The following is a 19,469-nucleotide window of genomic DNA, read 5'->3' on the forward strand; positions in this document are numbered from 1 at the left end:
AGGTCGCCCCATCAAAGAGTCGCACGCTGCGGAAGCCTCCAGGCCACGCGCCTGCCGCCTCCGTGTCCCCAGCAGCCACTCCCCGAGCCACCCGCTCCGTCAGGCACCGCGCTGGCCGCCCGCGCCCGCAGGGGTCCTTCAGGCGCCGCGCCGGGCAGCCCTGCTCGGGGTCCTTGCGCGGTTGCGTAGCAGCGGCCAGGACGCGGGCAAGCCGGAAGAGCCAGAAGAGCCGTGCGGCGCTCGAGGTCCCGGGACGACCGGCAGCGTCCCTGGTGTCTCCCGCCCGGGGCCGGGGTCGCACGTGAGGACGAGGCACCCGGGCGGCGGGCTCAGCTTGTGGGGACCGCCCCTCGGAGTCTCTGAGGGCCCGGGCGGGAGGGTTCGCGCGGTGGTGTGGGGGTCGGGGCAGCCTGGAGGGGCCGGTGCCGAGACGTGGCTGGGCCCGGGGTGTTTCCCCGGTGAGAGCGAGCTGGCCCACCGGATCGCGACAACAGCGACAGCCGTGGAAGGCCTTCGAGCATGGAGCGACACGGCCGGGCTTGGCTTTCGAAGGGGTCGCTCACTCTGCTTACCCAGCATCTGCCACTTCCCGGGAACGGGTCTGGGGGCTGAGGGCGCCTCCGCAGACGAGGCCCAGCTCCTGCCTGTGCAGAGGCCGGAGTCGTGCGGGAGCACAGCCGGGGGCTCGAGGGCCCTGTCGCCATTTTCCACCTCCTACCCGTGTGCACACCTCTGTCATAGCTCTTACCACACTAGACTGCCGTCACCGGGTCTCGAACCCGGTGCGAGTCTGCTTAGGGTGAATACTCAGTAAGGGGAAGTTATTCCAGCTACCTCGTGGTCGTCGCATCATTTCTGTGTGCCCCTCTAGCTCGGAGTCTGCGCTATGGTGCATTCTCAGGAATGTTTGCAAAGTCATATTTGGGTGTGAGGGGAGTGGAACAGAGCTAGAGGTGATGTGGGCAGGACTTAAGTATTTGTGTTTGTTATGTGTGCCTGTGTGGCATAGTCTGCCAGTCTAAGAGTGGCATCTCATGCATATCTGAGTCTGACACTGAGGGAAGCAATCTCGGTGGAGGTACAGTTTGCCACCATCAGCATTTAGGAGATACTTGGCCCCGGAGAGGAAGGTCTGGGGATACCCATGTTGAGGGAGCAAGAGGCAGCTGTTGATTGCAGTAGGATGGAAAATGAAGGGGAGGTGAGAGGCATAAGGGCAGAGGACCGGGAATGTGGGTTAGGCGTCTTTGGCTGTGTGGTCTGTGTCATTCAGTAATGAGAGCTCAGGCTTTTTCCAGTCTCTCACATCGACCATGTGACATGGCACTGTTTTTGTCCCTGTTTTACAGGTGAGAAAACTTCTGTATGTGGAACTTACAAAGCTTCAGCATGGCTTTAGAATATTGTCTCTCGGGGTGGGAGTGGAAGGGATGGGCCTTGAGCTCACCTGCACTAGGGAGATGACCTAGGGTAAACCAACCTAAGAGGTTACTGACAAAGTTACAACCCCAAGACTCAACATGTGGAGGCCAAGTTGGGGGTGAATGGAGAAGGATGTGAATGTGTCCTTGGGCCCTGCTCTCATCAGCTCATTGTCTGTCCCATCCAGGAACAGGAAGAAACAGATTTGGTTGTGGGGGCTTCCCTTCTCTCTAACTGCAGCCTCTTGTTGATCTTCCCAGACAGTAACAAGGTCCCCTCCCCTGAGGTGGGCCCTTCTCTACAGCTAGGAGCCAATGGCAGGGGACAGAAACAAACCCTACGAGCTGGACCAAGAGAAGTACGATGCTGATGACAACGTGAAGATCATCTGCCTGGGGGACAGCGCAGTGGGCAAGTCGAAGTATGTTGGGAGATTAAGGAAGAAAGACCAAGTTCAGAGCTTGTCTGGGTTGTTAGAAAGGTCCTCCTCCAGAGGCACGGAGGAGCACGCCTTCTATGGACTGGTGAGGGAGTGGTCTTGGCTGGAGCTCAGGTGTGCATGGGGGGAGCAAGGAGGACCTTGTCAGTGGTTATGTGTGTTGGGGGCGGAGGGAAAGTCATAAGGACTGAGGAATTTGAACATTTTCCATGAGTCCTGATAGAAGGTGTGGAGCAAGTCACCCTGGAGACTTTTCAAGTAGTTGAGTTTGAGAAGGTGAGACGTGGGTATTCCTGATGTGGTGTGTGGGCTGAGGGGTCATGAGGGGAGGGGAGAACAGTGGGGATGGTGAGGAAAGTGGGACTAGCACAACTGGAGACTGAATGAAGGTGGTAAAGTGCTGTCTCGGAGGGACTCACTGAGATTGAGAGGAGCAGATAGAAATGATGGCTGTCTATAGTCATTGTAAAGACTGGCCTATTCATCTAACTGACCTGGGTGGCATAGTCAAAGGGGTCGCTCACTCTGCTTACCCAGCATCTGCCACTTCCCGGGAACGGGTCTGGGGGCTGAGGTGTGTGCACAGGTGTGGAACCCCCCCACCTGGAGAGCTGAAGGGAGGTTCTGCAGTGCTGGCAGCTTGTCTTCATCAGGCTCCCATCTCTCCCACCTGGGACTGGTGAGGGCACATGTCCATTTCTGCCTTCACAGGATAAGGGCAGACTTGTCCCTGTCGAGGTATCTGGTTTAGTTTTATCTCCCAGGTGCTCCAGGCCCATCTTGTTTTCTACCTTCATCTTTATTAACATATCGTTGGACTCTGGTAGCTGTGAATAATTCTCTAGGGGCTTTGCTGAGTTTTCGGCCGTCTTCATGAATTCACACTCTCTCTCTTCCTTGCCACCCCCAACACACACACACTGCAGCTCTAGTTTACTATTTTACAGTTGCTTTGACTGTCCTCAACAACATGCCTATACAATAAATGAGAAGGTGGGTGTTGTAGTTCGGGAAGGTTACCCAATAATAACACCCCCTCTAGCCCCACTGGAGTTTAGAACCAACCAAGAGAGAACAGGAATGGTAGCAGGTGGGGAGCAGATGGTCAGTTTGATAAGGAGGATGTTGCTTAGTGTGAGATCCAAGGTGGCCTGCCTGCTGACTCAGTGCTACCCAGGCCCCAGGTTCAATGACAGTCTTCTATAAGCCCCATTTAAAACAATATCAAAAAATAAGAGAGTCTGAGAAGTTATCAGGACATGAAGATTACCACAGCATTGGCCCCCACAGCCCGAACATTTAGAAAACAAGCCAGTCACCAGGCCCTAGCAATATCTCAGGCAAAGGTTGTCCCAGAGACAAAGACTGATGAAAACAGTTTATCTGAGCTAGGTGAGTGGGTGAGAAAACCTTGGTTCATTTCATTGGGACTGAAGAATTCTATGCCAGTTTTCAGTCTCTATAACCTGTGAATCTAAACTCAGTTGGGAAAAAACTCCCATTAAGAGGTCAGTTAGCACCTGTATTCTTCCTAGCTGGAGGGCATCTCCTCGTATTTGGGCACAGCCTCAGTTCTAGATGGTGGTGTTGACGGGATGCTGCCTTCTTGCATGCACAGTTTAGAAATTTACGGCAGTGGCAGCCCCAATCGCTAGGCCTCTAAGGTGCCTTTTTCCCTCCTGCAGTACATTTATGCTTCTTCATTCCATTTGCCTCTTTTTTTTTTTCTTTTTGTCTTTTTTCGTGACCGGTAACGGGATTGCAACCCTCGGTGTCGTGCCCGCACCGCGCTCAACCAGTGAGTGGACCAGTCTCTATATGGGATCCGAACCCTCGGCGGGAGCGCCGCCACACTCCCAAGCACCGCACTCTACCGAGTGCGCCACCGGGCCGGCCCTGCATTTGCCTCTTAAGCACCCCAGGGCTCATTGAGGGTGGACTCTAATGACATAGCTCCTCCACCCCTGTGAGCAGGCATCCTCAGATCTGGGCGGCGCCCCCTGCGGAGAGCTTTTCCTTTACTCCTGCAGGTGCCACCTTCCTAAGTTGAATACTCTTGCTGGAGATGTTCTCTACTGACAGCAGCATTTGACCCAGCCAGCTGGTGATCTGATCGTCCTGCCCAGATCTCCTCTAATGAGCACTGTCAGGGACAGACCTTGTTCCAGGTAGATAAGGACCCCTCCCTTTGTCCCCACTTATAGCCATGCCACCTGTATTCCACTCATTTTTTCCCACATTTTCTGTACAACTGGGTGTTGCTGGCCCAGTTCCAAGAGGGGCCCATGCTCCGGTTGTGGCTTCTCTCTCTCTAGCTCTGAAAACACCTCCCCCTAGCAGTCCTCCCAGGCTCTCTCAGGCCTTGCCTTTCTTCTTTAAATGTCTTTGGACCCAAGTGATCTTTCAGCTTGATAACAAGACATAGGCTTCTGATTCCCTCTTTAAGAGTACTCAGGTCTAAATGCATTGCCGTTTTTCTTTGATAGCTGTCTAACTTGGCCTTCAAAGGCCTCATATTTCCCTTAACAACTGCCCATTGTTGTGCAAAGAGAGCAAAGGCACACACGCACCCTACTAAGGCCACGTGGTATATATACAAAGTAGGGTGACTGGGGGAAATTTACCAGCAGAAAAGTCACAGCATGGCCCCATGTTCCAAGCTCTAGTGGTCCCCGATGGAGGTGTGCTTAGGCCAGCAGTAGATGGGCTGGATGCTTTGTGAAAAGGGACTCAGGAAAGGGACCCAGTGCCTGTAATAGTCTAAATACTTTTGGGAAAGGAGAGCAGGGAACATCTGTGTGAATATGTAGCCATGAGAGCTTCTTGCAGCCCCCAGAGGTACATCTGCTCTGTTTTTGAATTCAGGCCTGCTGAGCTGGCTTTCTGCTAAGCTACAAGAAGTTGGGAGGGAACAAGCCTCCAGGGCTTATTTTTCTGTCAGTCCTGTCTTCCAGAGAACCACCTTTCCTTAAGAAAATCCCTCTCTGCCTGTGTTTTTATTCTTTCACTGCTCCTTCTCTGATGAGACAAGTTTCTCAACCTCTGCAGATCCTCCTCCACTTCCTGAGCATATGTGCTCTCAAGACAATGTTCTGAGCACAGGCCTTTTTCATTGCCATGTTAACGTCTCTGGCTGCAGTAATTTCATTGTGTGATGTTCCACTTCTATCTAAGAAGATGGTGTATTTTCTTTATAATAAGGGTGCTGGTTTTTTTGGTTAAAAATAAAATCTACCACCTTTTTACAATTGAAGCTGCAGTTTAAATGTCAGAACTATAAAATCGTGGTAAGAGTGTATTAAATTGACGGACAGGTAAGGAGTGACCCTTCAAAACGTGGGAAGAAAATGCAGTTGCAGTGTGAAGAGTGGTCACTGCAGGCCTGTATGCGAAGGTGACATTGGAGCAGAGACTTGAAGAGTGTGAGAGAGGACACCCTGCAGCTCTGTGTGGGAGGAGCACTTCACCAAGAGGGGGTGGCCACTGGCTGCAGTGGAGGCGCAGCAGGAAGAGAAAGGGAGGGCTCGATCTCAAAGCGGTGGAAACCAGCAGATGGTTTTGAGCAGAGGAGTGACCAAGTCTGACTGGTCCTTTAACAGGATAACTGAGCACATTCAGAATAGATACTCCTCAATCACCAATAGATCAAGCAGGGAAAAAAAGTCGTGAGGTAATAAACATTTGAACAACGTGACTATCGAGGTCGACCATTTGTATACAGATATAGATACATGATGTTGTATCTTAAGGATTTCCAGCCTTTAAATGTTGCACTTCACTGGTGATTGATGATGTTGAGCACTTTTTCTCATGCTTATTATCCACGTGGAGCTCCTCTTTTGTGAAATGCCTGTTTAGGCCTTTTCTCCATTTTCATTGGATTGTTTATCTTTTTATTATTCTTTTGTAGGAACATCTTTATACATTCTGACCTTCTTCCAGCCTTGGCTTTTTACTCCAATAATAGTGTATCGTGATGAACAGAATCACTTAGTCGTTTTAAAATTTTTTAAATTGTGGAAAAAATACATAACAAAATTTTTAACCATTTTTAAGTGTACAATTTAGTGTCATTAACTGCATTCACATTGTTCTGTAACCATCTGTCACTATATATTTCCAGAACTTTTTCATTATACCAAAGAGAAACTGCACACAATAGACAATGACTCCCCATTTCTCCCTCCCCTTTGGAACCTCTAATCCACTTTCTATTGCTATGAATTTTCCTATTCTAGATGTTTTGTGTAAGTACAATCATGCAAAATTTGTCTTTTTGTGTCTGGCTTATTTCACTTAGCATGAGGTTTTCAAGGTTCATCCATGTCGTAGACTGTATCAGAGCCGCATTCCTTTTTATGACTGAATAAATATCCCATTGCAGGCATATACAGCGTTTTGTTTATCCAGTCATCTGCAGATGGACACGTGGGTTGTTTCCACTGTTTAGCTGTTGTGAGTAGTGCTGCTGTGAACATTGGTGCACACGTGTCTGTCTGAGTCCCTGTACTTAAGTCTTTTGGGTACATACCTTGGAGGAGAGTTGCTGGGTCATGCAGTAATTCTGTTTTAACTCTATGAGGAACAGCGGAATTGTTTTCCACGGTGTCTGCGCCATTTTACGTCCCCAGTGCACAGAGCTTCCGGTCCCCCCACAGCCTCACCAACACTGGTTATCTTCCGTTCTGTGGTATTAGCCACCCTAGTGGGTGGGACGTGGCATCTCATTGTGGTTTTGATTTGCAGTTCCCTGAGGACTAATGATGTTAAGCATCTTTGCGTGTGCTTATTGACTATGTTTATATTTTCTTTGGTGAAATGTCTATTCAAGTCCTATACCCATTTTTAATTTGAGTTGTTTGTTTTGTTGTTGTTATAGGAGTTCTTTCTATATTCTGCATATTAATCTCATATCAGATATGTAATCTGGAAATGCTTTCTACCATTCTGTGAGTTTTCTTGTCAGTTTTTTGATAGTGCCCTTGGATGCACAAAAGTTTTTAATTTTGATGAATGCTGTGGGTTAAATGTGTCCTCCAAAAGTTCGTGTATTGGAAACTTGACCCCCATTGTAAATGGTGTTAAGAGAGTGTGAAATCCAATTACGGTGTTTGAAAGATGGAGCCTTTATGGGGTGATTGGATTATGAGAACTGTGCCCTCGTGTGTGGATCCATTCATGGACTAATGAGCATGGTTCCGATAGCTTTAAAAGGACAGCAAGTGAGAAGCTTAGATCTCTTTTTTTTTTTTTTTTTTTCCTTTTTGTCTTTTTTCATGACCGGCAACGGATCGCAACCCTCAGTGTCGCGCCCGTACCGGACCGGGACTGGCAACGGGATCGCAACCCTCAGTGTTGCGTCCGCACCTCGCTCAGCCAGTGAGCGGCCAGTCTGTATGTGGGATCCGAACCCTCGGCGGGAGCGCCACCGTGCTCCCAAGCAGCGCACTGTAGCAGTGCGCCAACGGGCCAGCCCCGAGAAGCTTAGTTCTCTTGCTCAGCCCATTCTCACCATGTGACACCCAAGTCACCAGATGTGTTTCCTGAACCTTGTATTTTCCCGCTTCCAAACTGAAAGAAATGATATAAATTACCCAGTTTCAGGTATTCTGTTATAAGCAACAGAAACAGACTGAAACAATGAAGTTCAGCTTATCTATTTTTTTCTCTTATATCCTGTGCTCCTGGTGTTTTATATATAAGAAATCATTCTAAGTCCAGAGTCATGAAGATTTTTTCCTATATTTTCTTCAGAGAAACTTATAGTTTTAGCTCTGAAGTTTTGGTCTTTGATTCACTTTTTGGTAACTTTTTTATATGGTATAAGGTAGGGGTTCCCTTTTTCAAGATTCTTTTGGCTACTTGGGGTCCCTTGAAATTGCATATAAATTTTAGGATGTGTTTTTGTATTTCAACAACAACAAAAAAAAGCCATTTGGACTTTGATAGGTATTACAATGATTCCACAGATTACTTGGAGTAATGTTATCTACCTGACAATACTAAGTCTTCAAACTCATGATGTCTTTCTTCTTATTTAGGTCTTGTTTAATTTCTTTCAGCAAAATTTTATAGTTTTCCATGTACAAGTGTTATGCCTCCTTGTTTAAATTTATTGCAAAGTATTTTATTCTTTCTTATACTATTGTAAAAGGAATTAATTCCCTTTTCATATTGTTCATTGCTAGCATATAGAAAAAGAAGTGATTTTTGTGTGTTGATTTTGTATCCTGCAACTTTGCTGAATTCATTTATTATGCGTAACAGGTTTTTTTGGTGGATTCTTTCATTTTATTTCTTCCTTTTCTTTTTTTTTTTTTTTTTTTCCTTTTTGTCTTTTTTCGTGTCCGGCAACGGAATTAACAAAATTGACAAACTTTTAGCTAGATTGACTAGGAAAAAATTAACAAAATTGACAAACTTTTAGCTAGATTGACTAGGAAAAAATTAACAAAATTGACAAACTTTTAGCTAGATTGACTAGGAAAAAATTAACAAAATTGACAAACTTTTAGCTAGATTGACTAGGAAAAAATTAACAAAATTGACAAACTTTTAGCTAGATTGACTAGGAAAAAATTAACAAAATTGACAAACTTTTAGCTAGATTGACTAGGAAAAAATTAACAAAATTGACAAACTTTTAGCTAGATTGACTAGGAAAAACTCCTCGCTCAGCCAGTGAGCGGCCGGTCTGTATGTGGGATCTGAACCCTCGGCGGGAGCGCCGAAGCGGCACACTGCAGCAGTGCGCCACCGGGCCGGCCTATTTCTTCCTTTTCAATTGGAATTGGAAGCACGTGCATAAGTGCTCTGGGAAGAACATCCGGTACAGCGTGGGGTAGTAGTGGTGAAAGCAGCCATCCTTGTCTAGTTCCTCATCTTTGGGGAAAAGCTTTTAGACTTTTACCATGAGTGTGATGTTAGCTGTGTGCTCTTCATGTACGGCCTTATCCCCTTGAGGAACTACCCTTCTCTTCTAGTTTATTGAGTGTTTTTGTCATGAAATGATGTTGGATTTTTGTCAAATGCTTTTTCTCCATCTATTGAGATGATTATGTGATTTTTTTTTCTTCATTCTATTAATATGATATATTTGGTTGATGATCTTGTTAAGCTGAACCATCCTTGTATTCCAAGGACAAATCCCCCTTGCTCGTGGTATATATTCCTTTTAATATACTGCTGAATTTGGTTTGCTAGTACTTTGTTGAGGATTTTTACTTTTATGTTCATGAAGGATGTTGGCCTGCAGTTTTCATTTCTTGTAGTGTCATTGTCTGGCTTTGCATCGGGGTAATGCTGGAGAGAGTTGGAGAAGGATTGGGAGGTTTTTAAATACTTACTGTTGTAAATATTTACTTGTTATAAATTTGTTCAGATTTTTTGTTTCTTGAGTCTGTTAATAGTTTGTGTGTTTCTAGGAATCTGTCCGTTTCATCTGAGTTGTCCAGTTTTTGGCATTTACTTGTTCATAATTGTCTCTTAATATCCTTTTTATTAATGTAAAATTGGTATTCATGTCCCCAGGTTCATTTCTGATTTTGATAATTTGTGTCTTGCCTCTTTTTTCCTAGTCAATCTAGCTAAAAGTTTGTCAATTTTGTTAATCTTCTCAAAGAACCAATTTTTGGTGTTATTGATTTTCTCTATTGTTTTTCTAGGTTATTGATTTGATATCTTTCTTCATTTTTAATGTGTGTGTTTACAGCTGCACATTACATTTCCCTCTTAGCATTTTTTCATTTCATCCTATAAGTTTTGGTATGTTGTGTCTTTGTTTTCATTTGTCTCAAGATATTTTCTAAATTCCTGTAGTGGATTGAATTATGTCCCACAAAACTCACTGAAGCTTGAATTGTGTTCCCCAAGTTTTATGTATTAGAAACTTAGCCCCCACTGTGACTGTTAAGAGGGTAGAAAATCCTATTATGGTAACTGAAAGGCGGAGCCTTGAAGAAGTGATTGGATTGTAGGACTGTGCAGTAGTGGATGGATTGAAAATGGTGGTCAGGGGTGTGGTTCTGGTTCTGAGGGCTTTAAAAGAAAAGGAGAGTCTGTCTCTGTCTGTGTCTCTCTCTCTCTCTCTCTGCTTCCACCATCTTGCAATGTGAGACCCCTGGGTCATTGTCAGCACCACTGGATGGACTTTGTACTTCCCAGGCTCAGAAACTGTAAGCAATAAGTTTTTTTTCTTTATAAATCATCCAGTTCCATGTATTTTGTTATAAGCAACAGAAACAGACTAATACAATTCCCTTGTAATTTCCTCTTGACCCTTTGGTTGTCAAAGAGTGTGTTGTTTAATTTCCACATATTTGTGAATTTTCACATTTTCCTGTTATTGAGTTAGGGTTTTATTCCATTGTCACTAGAAAAGATACTTAGTATGATCTGAGTCTTTTAATTTTATCAAGACTTGTTTTGTGGCCTACCATATGGTCTATTCTAGAAATCTGTATTCACTTGAGAAGAATTTGTATTTTACAGTTTTTGGTGGAGTATTCTTTACACATTGGTTCGATCTAATTGGTCTGTAGTGTTATTCAAGTCGTCTGTTCCCTGGTTGATTTTCTGTCTAACTGTTCTATCCATTATTGAAAGTGGGATATTGGGCCGGCCCGGTGGCGCACTGCTGCAGTGCGCCGCTTGGGAGCGCGGTGGCGCTCCCGCCGAGGGTTTGGATCCCACATACAGATCGGCCGCTCACTGGCTGAGCGAGGAGCGGGCGCAACACCGAGGGTTGTGATCCCGTTGTCGGTCCCAGTCCGGTACGGGCGCGACACTGAGGGTTGCGATCCGTTGCCGGTCACGAAAAAAGACAAAAAGGGGAAAAAAAAAAAAAAAAAAAGAAAGTGGGATATTGATGTCTCTAAATATTGTAGAACTATCTCTTTCTCCCTTCAGTTGTGTCAATGTTTGCTTCATATATTTTGTGGCTCTATTGTTAGGTGTATATATTTTTATAACTTTATCTTCTTGATGGATTGAACCTTGTATCAATTTGTATCCATTCATTTAGATCTTCTTTGATTTCTTTATTTTTAATTGTATGTATTTGTGGGGTACAGTGTGTTGTTTCAATACATGCATGTATTGCATAATGATCTACTCAGGGTAGTTAGCATATTCATCCCCTTAAATTTATCATTTATTTGTGGTAATAACTTTCAAGGTCCTCATTTCTACCTATTTTGAAATATGCAACACAGTATTACTAGCTGTAGTCAACCTGGAACCCCAGAACTTACTATCTCTGTCTAACTGCAACTTTGTACCTGTTGACCAGCAACTTCGCCTCCTTCCCCTCCCCAGCCTCTGCTAATCACCATTCTACTCTCTACTTCTACGAAAACCACTTTTTTTTATATTCCACATGTGAGTCATCTTTAATTTGTTTCATCAGTATTTTGTGCTTTTCAGCATACAAGTCCTACAAATGTTTTGTTAGATTTACATATAGATTTTTTTTTAGTGATTATAAATGGTTTCATATTTTCAATTTTAGTATCCACATGTTCATTGCTAGTATATAGAATTACAATTGATTTTTATGTTGATCTTGTACCCTGCTACAGTGTTAGACTCACTTATTACTTCTAGGAGTGTTTTGGAGAGTCCTTGGAATTTTCTATGTAGACCATCATGGCATCTGCAAATAGGGGCAGTTGTATTTCTTCTCTCTGATCTTATTCTTTTTATTTCCTTTTCTTGCCTTATTCCACTGGTTAGAACTTCCAGTACTATGTTAAATAATAGTGGTAAGCGTGAACATCTCTGCCTTGTTCATGATCATAGGGGAACACATTCTATCTTTTACCATTGAGTATGATGTTAGCTGTAGACTTTTGCAAAGGCTTTTTATCAAGTTGAGGAGGTTCCCCTCTGTTTCTAATTTTATTAGAGTTTTTATCATGAATGGGTGTTGAATTTTTTTCAGATATGTTTTCTGCATTGATTGATATAATCATGATTTTTCTTCTTTAACCTGTTAATACAGCAGATTACATTGATTTTCAATTCTTGAACTAGCCTTGCATCTCTGAAGTAAATCACATTTGCTTATGGTGTATAACTGTATATTTCTGAATCTATTTGCTAATATTTTGCTAATGACTTAGGCATCTATATTCATGGGGGATATTAATCTGTAGTTTTTGTGGGGTTTCGTTCTTTTTTCTTTTTTTGGTACTGTCTTTGTCTGGTTTTAGTATCGGGGTTAACTGGCCATGTTTCTTCCTTCTCTATTTTTCTGGAAGAGATTGTGTAAAATTGGTGTTAATTCTTTAAATGTTTGGTAAAATTCTCCCTAAAACATTCTGGGCCTGGAGAGTTCTTTTGGGGGATTCTTCTAATTATGAAATCAATTTTCTTAATAGTTATAGGGATAGTCAGATGACTTGTTTCATATTGGGTGAGATTTGAAATTTGGTCTTTTCCAGGAAGTGACCCATTTTGTTTAATTTGCCAAATTTATGTGTGTAGAGTTGTTTGTACTATTAGACCTTGTAAAAGGCTGTTATGTGCCTTATGGAGAAATACATGTGTTAGATAAGCTTCGTTCAAGCATGATTTACAGTGTTGTTGGCCAAGAGGTCAGTGTTAATGAATCAACAATGTATATTAAATAAGGTGTCTTTAAACAGAAGCACACATAAAACAAGGTTATATATTGATTAGTTGATGAAAATGTTGCAATCAGAGGCTCGTAGGAACCTAACTCTGTCTTTCCCTGAAGAGCAATGGTTCAGTATTCACTAATTCAGTTTTGTGAAGACCTTATAGAACATAAGTTCTGTGAATAATGAGAATCAGTTGTAATTATTGGTTTATTGGGGCTTAAGTCTGCCATTTTAGTTTTTGTTTTCTGTTTTTCAGAGGCAGCACCCACCCACCCCTACGCCCACGACCCCATCGCTGCCAGGGCGTGAAGTCCGGGCTCCCATGGTCTCCACTGACACTGTGGGGAGAGGGGGCCGTGTTACTAGGCAGCACCCACCCACCCCTACGCCCACGACCCCATCGCTGCCGGGGCGTGAAGTCCGGGCTCCCATGGTCTCCACTGACACTGTGGGGAGAGGGGGCCGTGTTACCCTGTGACACGGATGAGAGCTGCAGCTCTGCTTGGCTTTCTGTGACACCAGCACAGCTTGGGGACGTTGTTGGAGAGCCTCGTTGTCGCCTTGGCCGTGCTGTTGGGGTGGAGGTGGGGTCACGGTTCTTTCCCTGGTGTTTGGATGGTGGTTATAGTCTGTTTCCTCTCACTCTAGGTTCACCCCGGCCTGTTCCTTTGTCGATGTTTTGGTGGGTGTTTTATTTGGGTTTGGTTTTTTGTCTGCTCGTTGGTGTATCCAGTTGCCTGCTTCTTCAGCTTCAAATCTGGGATGTAGGGGCACAAAGAGCATCCAGAGAACGTGTCACCTTGCTCCTTGGGCCCCAGGGGCCCAACCCATCTGCCTACTTCCTGCTTTCCAGAGTCTTCTTCTATTTGATTTCTATAATATCCAGGGTTTTTAGTTGTCCCTAGAAGGGAAATGGGAAAAGTACATCTACTTTATTTTCTCATAAGCAGAAATTATATAGAACTTTTATATCTTTCAGTCTTAAATGTTTCTTAAGTATCCTTTATTTCTTTTCTAACCTATAAGTTATTATAAATGGTTTTATATGTTTGATTATCTTTTAATTTTAAAATATAAGGGTGTTAAAATTTGGTTTTGGTTTTTTACTTGTAACTTAATTGCATTATGGTCAGAGAACATGGTCTTGATATGTCTTTTCGAGGGAGAGTGGGTTTTTTTGGAGACTTACTGTATGGTCTGATTGGCGGTCAGGTGTTATGATATTCTCTCATGGGATCCAGTGATCTGTACTAAATTAAGCTTCTTAACTATGTTCACTTTCATTTATTCAAATACTGATTAAGCACCACTGTACCTTCAGCAACATCTTATGCAATGGGGATGCAGGAATAAACTATGAATTCAAAAATTACTCTCGTGCACCTTCCATTCTGACTGAGAGAGAGACGGTGAATAAGTAAAATACTTAATATCCCAGTTGGTGTCGTGTGCTGGGCAGGCAGGGACAAAAGAGTACAAGATGAGGTAGAATGTTCCTGTTGTAAATGGGGTTGTCAGGGACTATCTCCCTGCTTGGGTGACATTTGAGCAAAGCCCTGGAGGACCACAGAATCTAGGGTCAGTGGCTCCCAGGTGGAAGGCACATCCTTCCTGCCTCCCCATGCATGAAGTGGGGGTGATGGTATGTGCAGCATTGTGCTGAGGTGGAAATAATGGATCTGAGACCTGGCGTGGTCTGGTCTGTGTACTCGTAGTGACATTCTGCTATGAGGAGTTGGTGATGGTGATTCCCAGGTTTCAGGCGTGACCAGAGAGTGGGTAGCTGTGGAGTGAACAGGAGAGGGGAGGCCTGTCAGCCTGGGGGTGATAAAGGAGGGGCAGGGAGGACGGGGACGCCGCCTGACTGTCCTGCATGTTCTCCTTACAGACTCATGGAAAGATTTCTCATGGATGGATTGTATCCTTCAAGGTTTGAGATGCACTTGTCCCTGTGGCTCTTCCCACATGCACACACTCAGTGCCTCCACCCAGCCCTTTGCACCAGCAGTCCAGGAAGGAGGGACAGGTAGTGAGTGCCCAGGTTTCATTCACACTGGTGTCTTGTCAGATAACCCACATGACATCACACACTCAGTGCTGTATATCTTGGAGATGACTCGTGTTTGGATTTGTTTTCTATTAAGAACGCAGGAGAATGGGCAACAGCACCTGGTCTGGATCAGATGCCTGGATTGAAACCCCACCACCTCCTCCTGAGCAGCCGTGACCTTGGGCAGGTCATCTAACCTCTCTGACTTCAAAGCCTGGGCCCCCTAATTTTTAAAAATATCTCTGATATGAATGAACTTTGTAAAATATGAGCTGCCAGCCCCTCCCTCCTCTATGAATTGTTGCATTGTGCAGGTTTGGAGTGAGGTCCTCCCTGCAACTGGGTAGCTTTTAAAAAGCTTCCCAGGTGGATTCGCTGAGAACCATGGAGAGAAGGGCCCCTGGGCCTGGTCCCCCAAGGCTGGGATCTGAGCATGTCTTGCTTGTACCTTGTGCCAGGCACTCCTGTGCACCCAGCCCCTTGCATCATCTCGGCTTTGCTAGTTAAGTGGTCCAGCGTCTTGCAGCTGTAGGAGCTGTCATTCCCCAGGCTTTTTGTTAGGGTTTCACACAGAAACAAACTACAATTATAAACAGCTTGTCAGCTTTCTGGCTGGCGAGAGTGTTTTTCCCTGGAATGGTCGTGTAGCTGCCTGGGGTTAGGGTTTTTTTCCTAGCCTGCAAAAACTCCATCCAGGAAGGAGCTGGGCATCCACATTTACATTTTCCAAGTACATGATACCGTTTATGACAGCTTCTCTGTAAAATCCGATCACACTCCAGCCCCCCCCCCCACCCCTCACCCTTCCCCGGCCTGGGGTTAGGGTTTTTTTCCTAGCCTGCAAAAACTCCATCCAGGAAGGAGCTGGGCATCCACATTTACATTTTCCAAGTACATGATACCGTTTATGACAGCTTCTCTGTAAAATCCGATCACACTCCAGCCCCCCCCCCCACTCCTCACCCTTCCACGGAGCTCGTGCCGGTGACATTTGAAGCTGATCTTGTGTGCAGCATTCATTCAATTTAAAATCTAAATAACTGCACAAAGAAAAGTAGGCAGCGGCCTGTTCCCTCACACCGAACACCCATTCCTTGCCCTCCCGTGCCCTCGCGTCCGCTCTGCTCCCTAACCTGCGCGTAGCCAGCCCCAGCAGCTGTCCACGTACGCCCTGACCCTGTACAAACACACAGCAACGGTGGACGGCAAGACCATCCTTGTGGGTGAGCAGCATGGGGCCAAAGGGGAGGGGAGGTGAGAGGACGTCCGTGGGAGACAGAGGAGGAAGGAGGAAATGGGACCTCAGGCAGGAGCGGGGGTGACAGACAGAACCCGAGAGCCAGGAGGCCAGGGGCGTTGGGAGGAGGCACGCAGGGGCCGAGTTCAGAAAAGCAGAAAAGCTCACAGCTGTTCCTGCAGAGGAGGGAGTGCAGAGGCCGTGGACAAGGCCGCAGCTTCCTGTCTCGGGTTCTCATCGGTCAGTGTAAGGAAATAACCAGTGCGATCTGACCGTCCCCCACACTGGGTCTTGGCCTTCCATGAGGTTGCACCCTTCTCCTTGGCCAGGCCACACCTCTTGCCTGTGTGTCCACCATCTGTGGTCACTGCACGGGGGACACTGGCATAGTTTAGACCCTGGAGGGCCCTGCACCTTGTGTGTAGGGACAAGGGCGCAGCTGTGTTCTCCCTCCTGAGGCTTCCTGTATGCATCATCCTTCCTCCTGACCCCTGGCCCTGTGTCCTGTGTGGTCTCTGTTCCTCCCTGAGCTCCCCACGTGCACTCCCATGTGCTGTGGTTTGTACCACATATGTGTCATGTTTCTGCACACACAGACCTGCACAGAAATGCTCAGGGCGTGTGGGTCTCTCTGCCCTCCAGCCCTCATCAGGCAGTCACAGCTGTGTTCATGTTGCAGACTTTTGGGACACGGCAGGCCAGGAGCGGTTCCAGAGCATGCATGCTGCCTACTACCACAAGGCCCACGCCTGCATCATGGTATGAGATCAGCTGGCAGGTGGACAAAGGCACTGGGCAAGTCTAGCCTGTGCAGTGAGGGGATGAGGGGCCCAGCAGCCCTGAGCCCTCCTAACCAAGCCTGGGTGTGTCGGGGGGGGAATCAGGGCCACCCGGGGATACTTCAAACCACACGTGCTCTGCAGAGCTTCTAAATGAGAACATGCCAGGTGAGCTCTCTTCAGGTGGGGGTGGGTGAAGAACTGCCATTCTAGGGGGAGCAGCAAGCTCAGGGCTTCAGCATCAGGTGTAGCGTCCAAGAGGCAAACGTGGCTGAGACAGAGCCCACCCACCCCAAGGAGCATCACCTGCTACTTCTCCCTAGAGGCAGACACTGGGCCTGAGTGGACTCTGCAGTTCCCAGGAGATTTTCCCTCCCAGGCCAGTCCCTGCCTCCCTCCCAGCCTCTCACCTTGCTGTCTAGGACACAGTCCTCAGGGTTCCCCTAGGGCCAGTGGGTAGAAGGGCCAAGGAGAAAAAGCTGTGTTAGCCTGTGTCCTCTCGGAGCTCCTGCCCATGAGTTCCCTGGCTCAGTTCTCAGGCTACCACTTTTAAGTGCCAAAAAGGAGCAGGCCTTTCTTTTGGTCCACTTATGAAACATTCCATGGGTATCAGCCGTCTGTAACGCATGATGTAATAGACTGGTTTTCTGAATTATGAACCCTAGCAGTTGTCACCCAGTGAAAACCTCACGCACTCAACATTCTTAGAACAACATTCAAGGTCTTGCATTAACACAAATGCTGAAAACTTGTGGCACAAAACAACCATTTTCTGACGGGTCAGGAATCCGTAATGTCTGGGGTCTCAGCTGAGAAGACCCTGAGGCTGGGTTCCAGGCTGGAACCATCTGGAGGCACCTGCACACGCACTGGCGTTTGGCTGGGCCCTCAGCAGGCACTGCGCCATGCGTCTCTCCACGCAGCTTGGGCTGATTTGGGCTCCCTCACAGAACGGCAGCCTGGTCCCAAGATTGAGCATCCAGAGAGAACCAGGTGGGAATCATATTGCCCCTTGTGGCCTGGCCCAGAAGTTGTGTGGCATCTCTGTGGCCGTGGTCACAAAGGGAGGAAACAGGCACTGCCCATCAGTGGGAGTTCGGACCACACAGTGAGAAGAGCATGTGGGACAGATGCGCTGCCACCATCGTCATGTCTGAAACCCGCCACGGCACTCCAGAGCACATGGACACCACCCACCCTTCCAGCCTGGCCTCCCGCTCAGTGGTTGCCCACAGTACGCGTGGCCTTGCCTGGGCACCGAGTGGGTGGAACGGCTGAGCAGATGTCACCTCATCTGGAAGGAGCAGCAGCAGATGGGAAGCTTCAGAAGGAGCCGGTCTGTTCTGCTCACTGTCGCCTGCTGCTCTGCACACCTTCCTTCCTGTGCCTCCCTCCACCACGCCTCAGCCCATGCCCTGTCACCTGAAACTCAGCTCATTTCTCAGGCTGTGCTTCAGTGCCACCACCTCTGTGCAGCCTCCTGTGATGTTTGTTGTTATAATTGCTTCTTCCAGTCCATGCCCGCAGCACTCTGACCACTCCTAGCGTGGGGACGCTGCTGTGGGTGCATGTGCACAGTGCCAGGGGGTGCCAGAGTGGACAGACACAGCCGCCCCCGGGGCTTACTGACTGCTGGGCACGGGTGCAGATGGCAATGGTTTGACCCTCCGCAATGGTGAAGGATGGAGCTCATCACCTCACACTTCTCACATTTCCCATTTTGAAATTTTCAAAAATGTTAATACTAATAACTGTAAGGGTGTAAAACAAAAAGGGGCAAATGGGGGCAGTGCAGGGCAGAAGGTCCGACCCTCGGGGACTGGGCAGGCTGGTCTTAGCCATTCCGGGCTCAGCCCTGCTCTGGCACTTCGAGCTCACCCCTCTGTTCTCTCTGGGAGTGGCCTCCTGCCTCTGATGCGTCTCCACGGGCTCCTCTCGGACCCTCTTCTGAGGGCTGGGGGTTTGTCTATCCTGCCGCCATCCCGTCTGCTGCACCTGGCAGGTGGAAAGCGCTCTCCTTCTGACCACATGGGGAGCGGTGGTCACCTGGATGGAGGCTCCTCATTCCAGCGAGCTCCGCCTCAGCGCTCACAACAGGGAGAGGACGCTCAGGAGACCAGACCTGGACAAAGGGCCTGAGCCTGGCGCAGAGCAGATTCTAGAAGTTTCATACAAACATGCTTTATAAAAAGCCTTTATTGGGAATTCAAGACAATTGGGTATTCATTGAAATTGGGCTGGGAGGGCCGAGCCCGTGGGGCACTGGGGAGAGTGCGTCGCTCCCGCCGCGGGTTCAGTTCCTATATAGGAATGACCGGTGCGCTCACTGGCTGAGCGCGGTGTGGCCGGTCTCAAAAAGGAAATAAAAAAAAAAAAGAAATTGGGCTGGGAGTACCGTGGAAGAGATTCTAGGTGGACTTCCTGCCACCTCGAGGTGTGGCTCTGCTGCCCTGCCCATCGCCACGCTGGGCGAGCCCCTGGCCCTGGCCTGTGACTCACACAAGCGGCCGGGTGGCTGGGGGTAAGGTCAGCTGTTCCAGCAGGTCAGGTGGTGGCTGTCCATAACCCTGATCCATGGGCCGTGGTACTGGGGCGGTTTAGGCTCGTGAGTCTGCTCAGGAGGACCTCTCGGGGGGCTCATGTGAGGGGCTTGGAGGATCCCGCAGTGGCGACTTAGAAGCTGTCCTGACAGTTCTGCCCTTAGAGCTGGTCTGCAGTGCTCATGCTTCTGGCTGATATTCTTAAGTCGGTAACAATGGTAAATTACTAAAACTTAATAAAGTTATGAGCTACAAAATAGTAGGTAAAAATTACTTTTAAAAAGTTTAGGGCTGGCCCGGTGGCGCACTGCTATAGTGCGCCGCTTGGGAAGCGGGGTGGCGCTCCCGCCGAGGGTTCGGATCCCACATACAGACCGGCC

At 47.2% G+C, this 19,469-nt stretch overlaps 1 protein-coding gene and 1 pseudogene across 2 annotated transcripts in view; one reads left to right on the plus strand and one right to left on the minus strand.

Annotated features, from left to right (window-relative positions):
* LOC103591320 overlaps window positions 1–739 on the minus strand; it is a 2,982-nt pseudogene extending 2,243 nt beyond the window's left edge.
* RABL2B (RAB, member of RAS oncogene family-like 2B) overlaps window positions 587–19,469 on the plus strand; it is a 21,494-nt gene continuing 2,611 nt past the window's right edge. Inside the window, exons 1-5 of one of the 2 annotated variants that reach the window (XM_008573730.1) lie at window positions 589–1,349; window positions 1,683–1,843; window positions 14,372–14,401; window positions 15,677–15,756; window positions 16,450–16,529. In XM_008573730.1, the coding sequence (XP_008571952.1) occupies window positions 1,737–1,843; window positions 14,372–14,401; window positions 15,677–15,756; window positions 16,450–16,529 (297 nt within the window). In that variant the 5' untranslated portion in view covers window positions 589–1,349; window positions 1,683–1,736. Of the gene's footprint in view, window positions 1,844–14,371; window positions 14,402–15,676; window positions 15,757–16,449; window positions 16,530–19,469 lie in introns of both variants that reach the window. The other variant, XM_008573731.1, reaches the window with a different exon arrangement.

The sequence above is a fragment of the Galeopterus variegatus genome, unplaced genomic scaffold (assembly GCF_000696425.1).
Source record: "Galeopterus variegatus unplaced genomic scaffold, G_variegatus-3.0.2 Scaffold960, whole genome shotgun sequence".
NCBI lineage: Eukaryota > Metazoa > Chordata > Mammalia > Dermoptera > Cynocephalidae > Galeopterus > Galeopterus variegatus.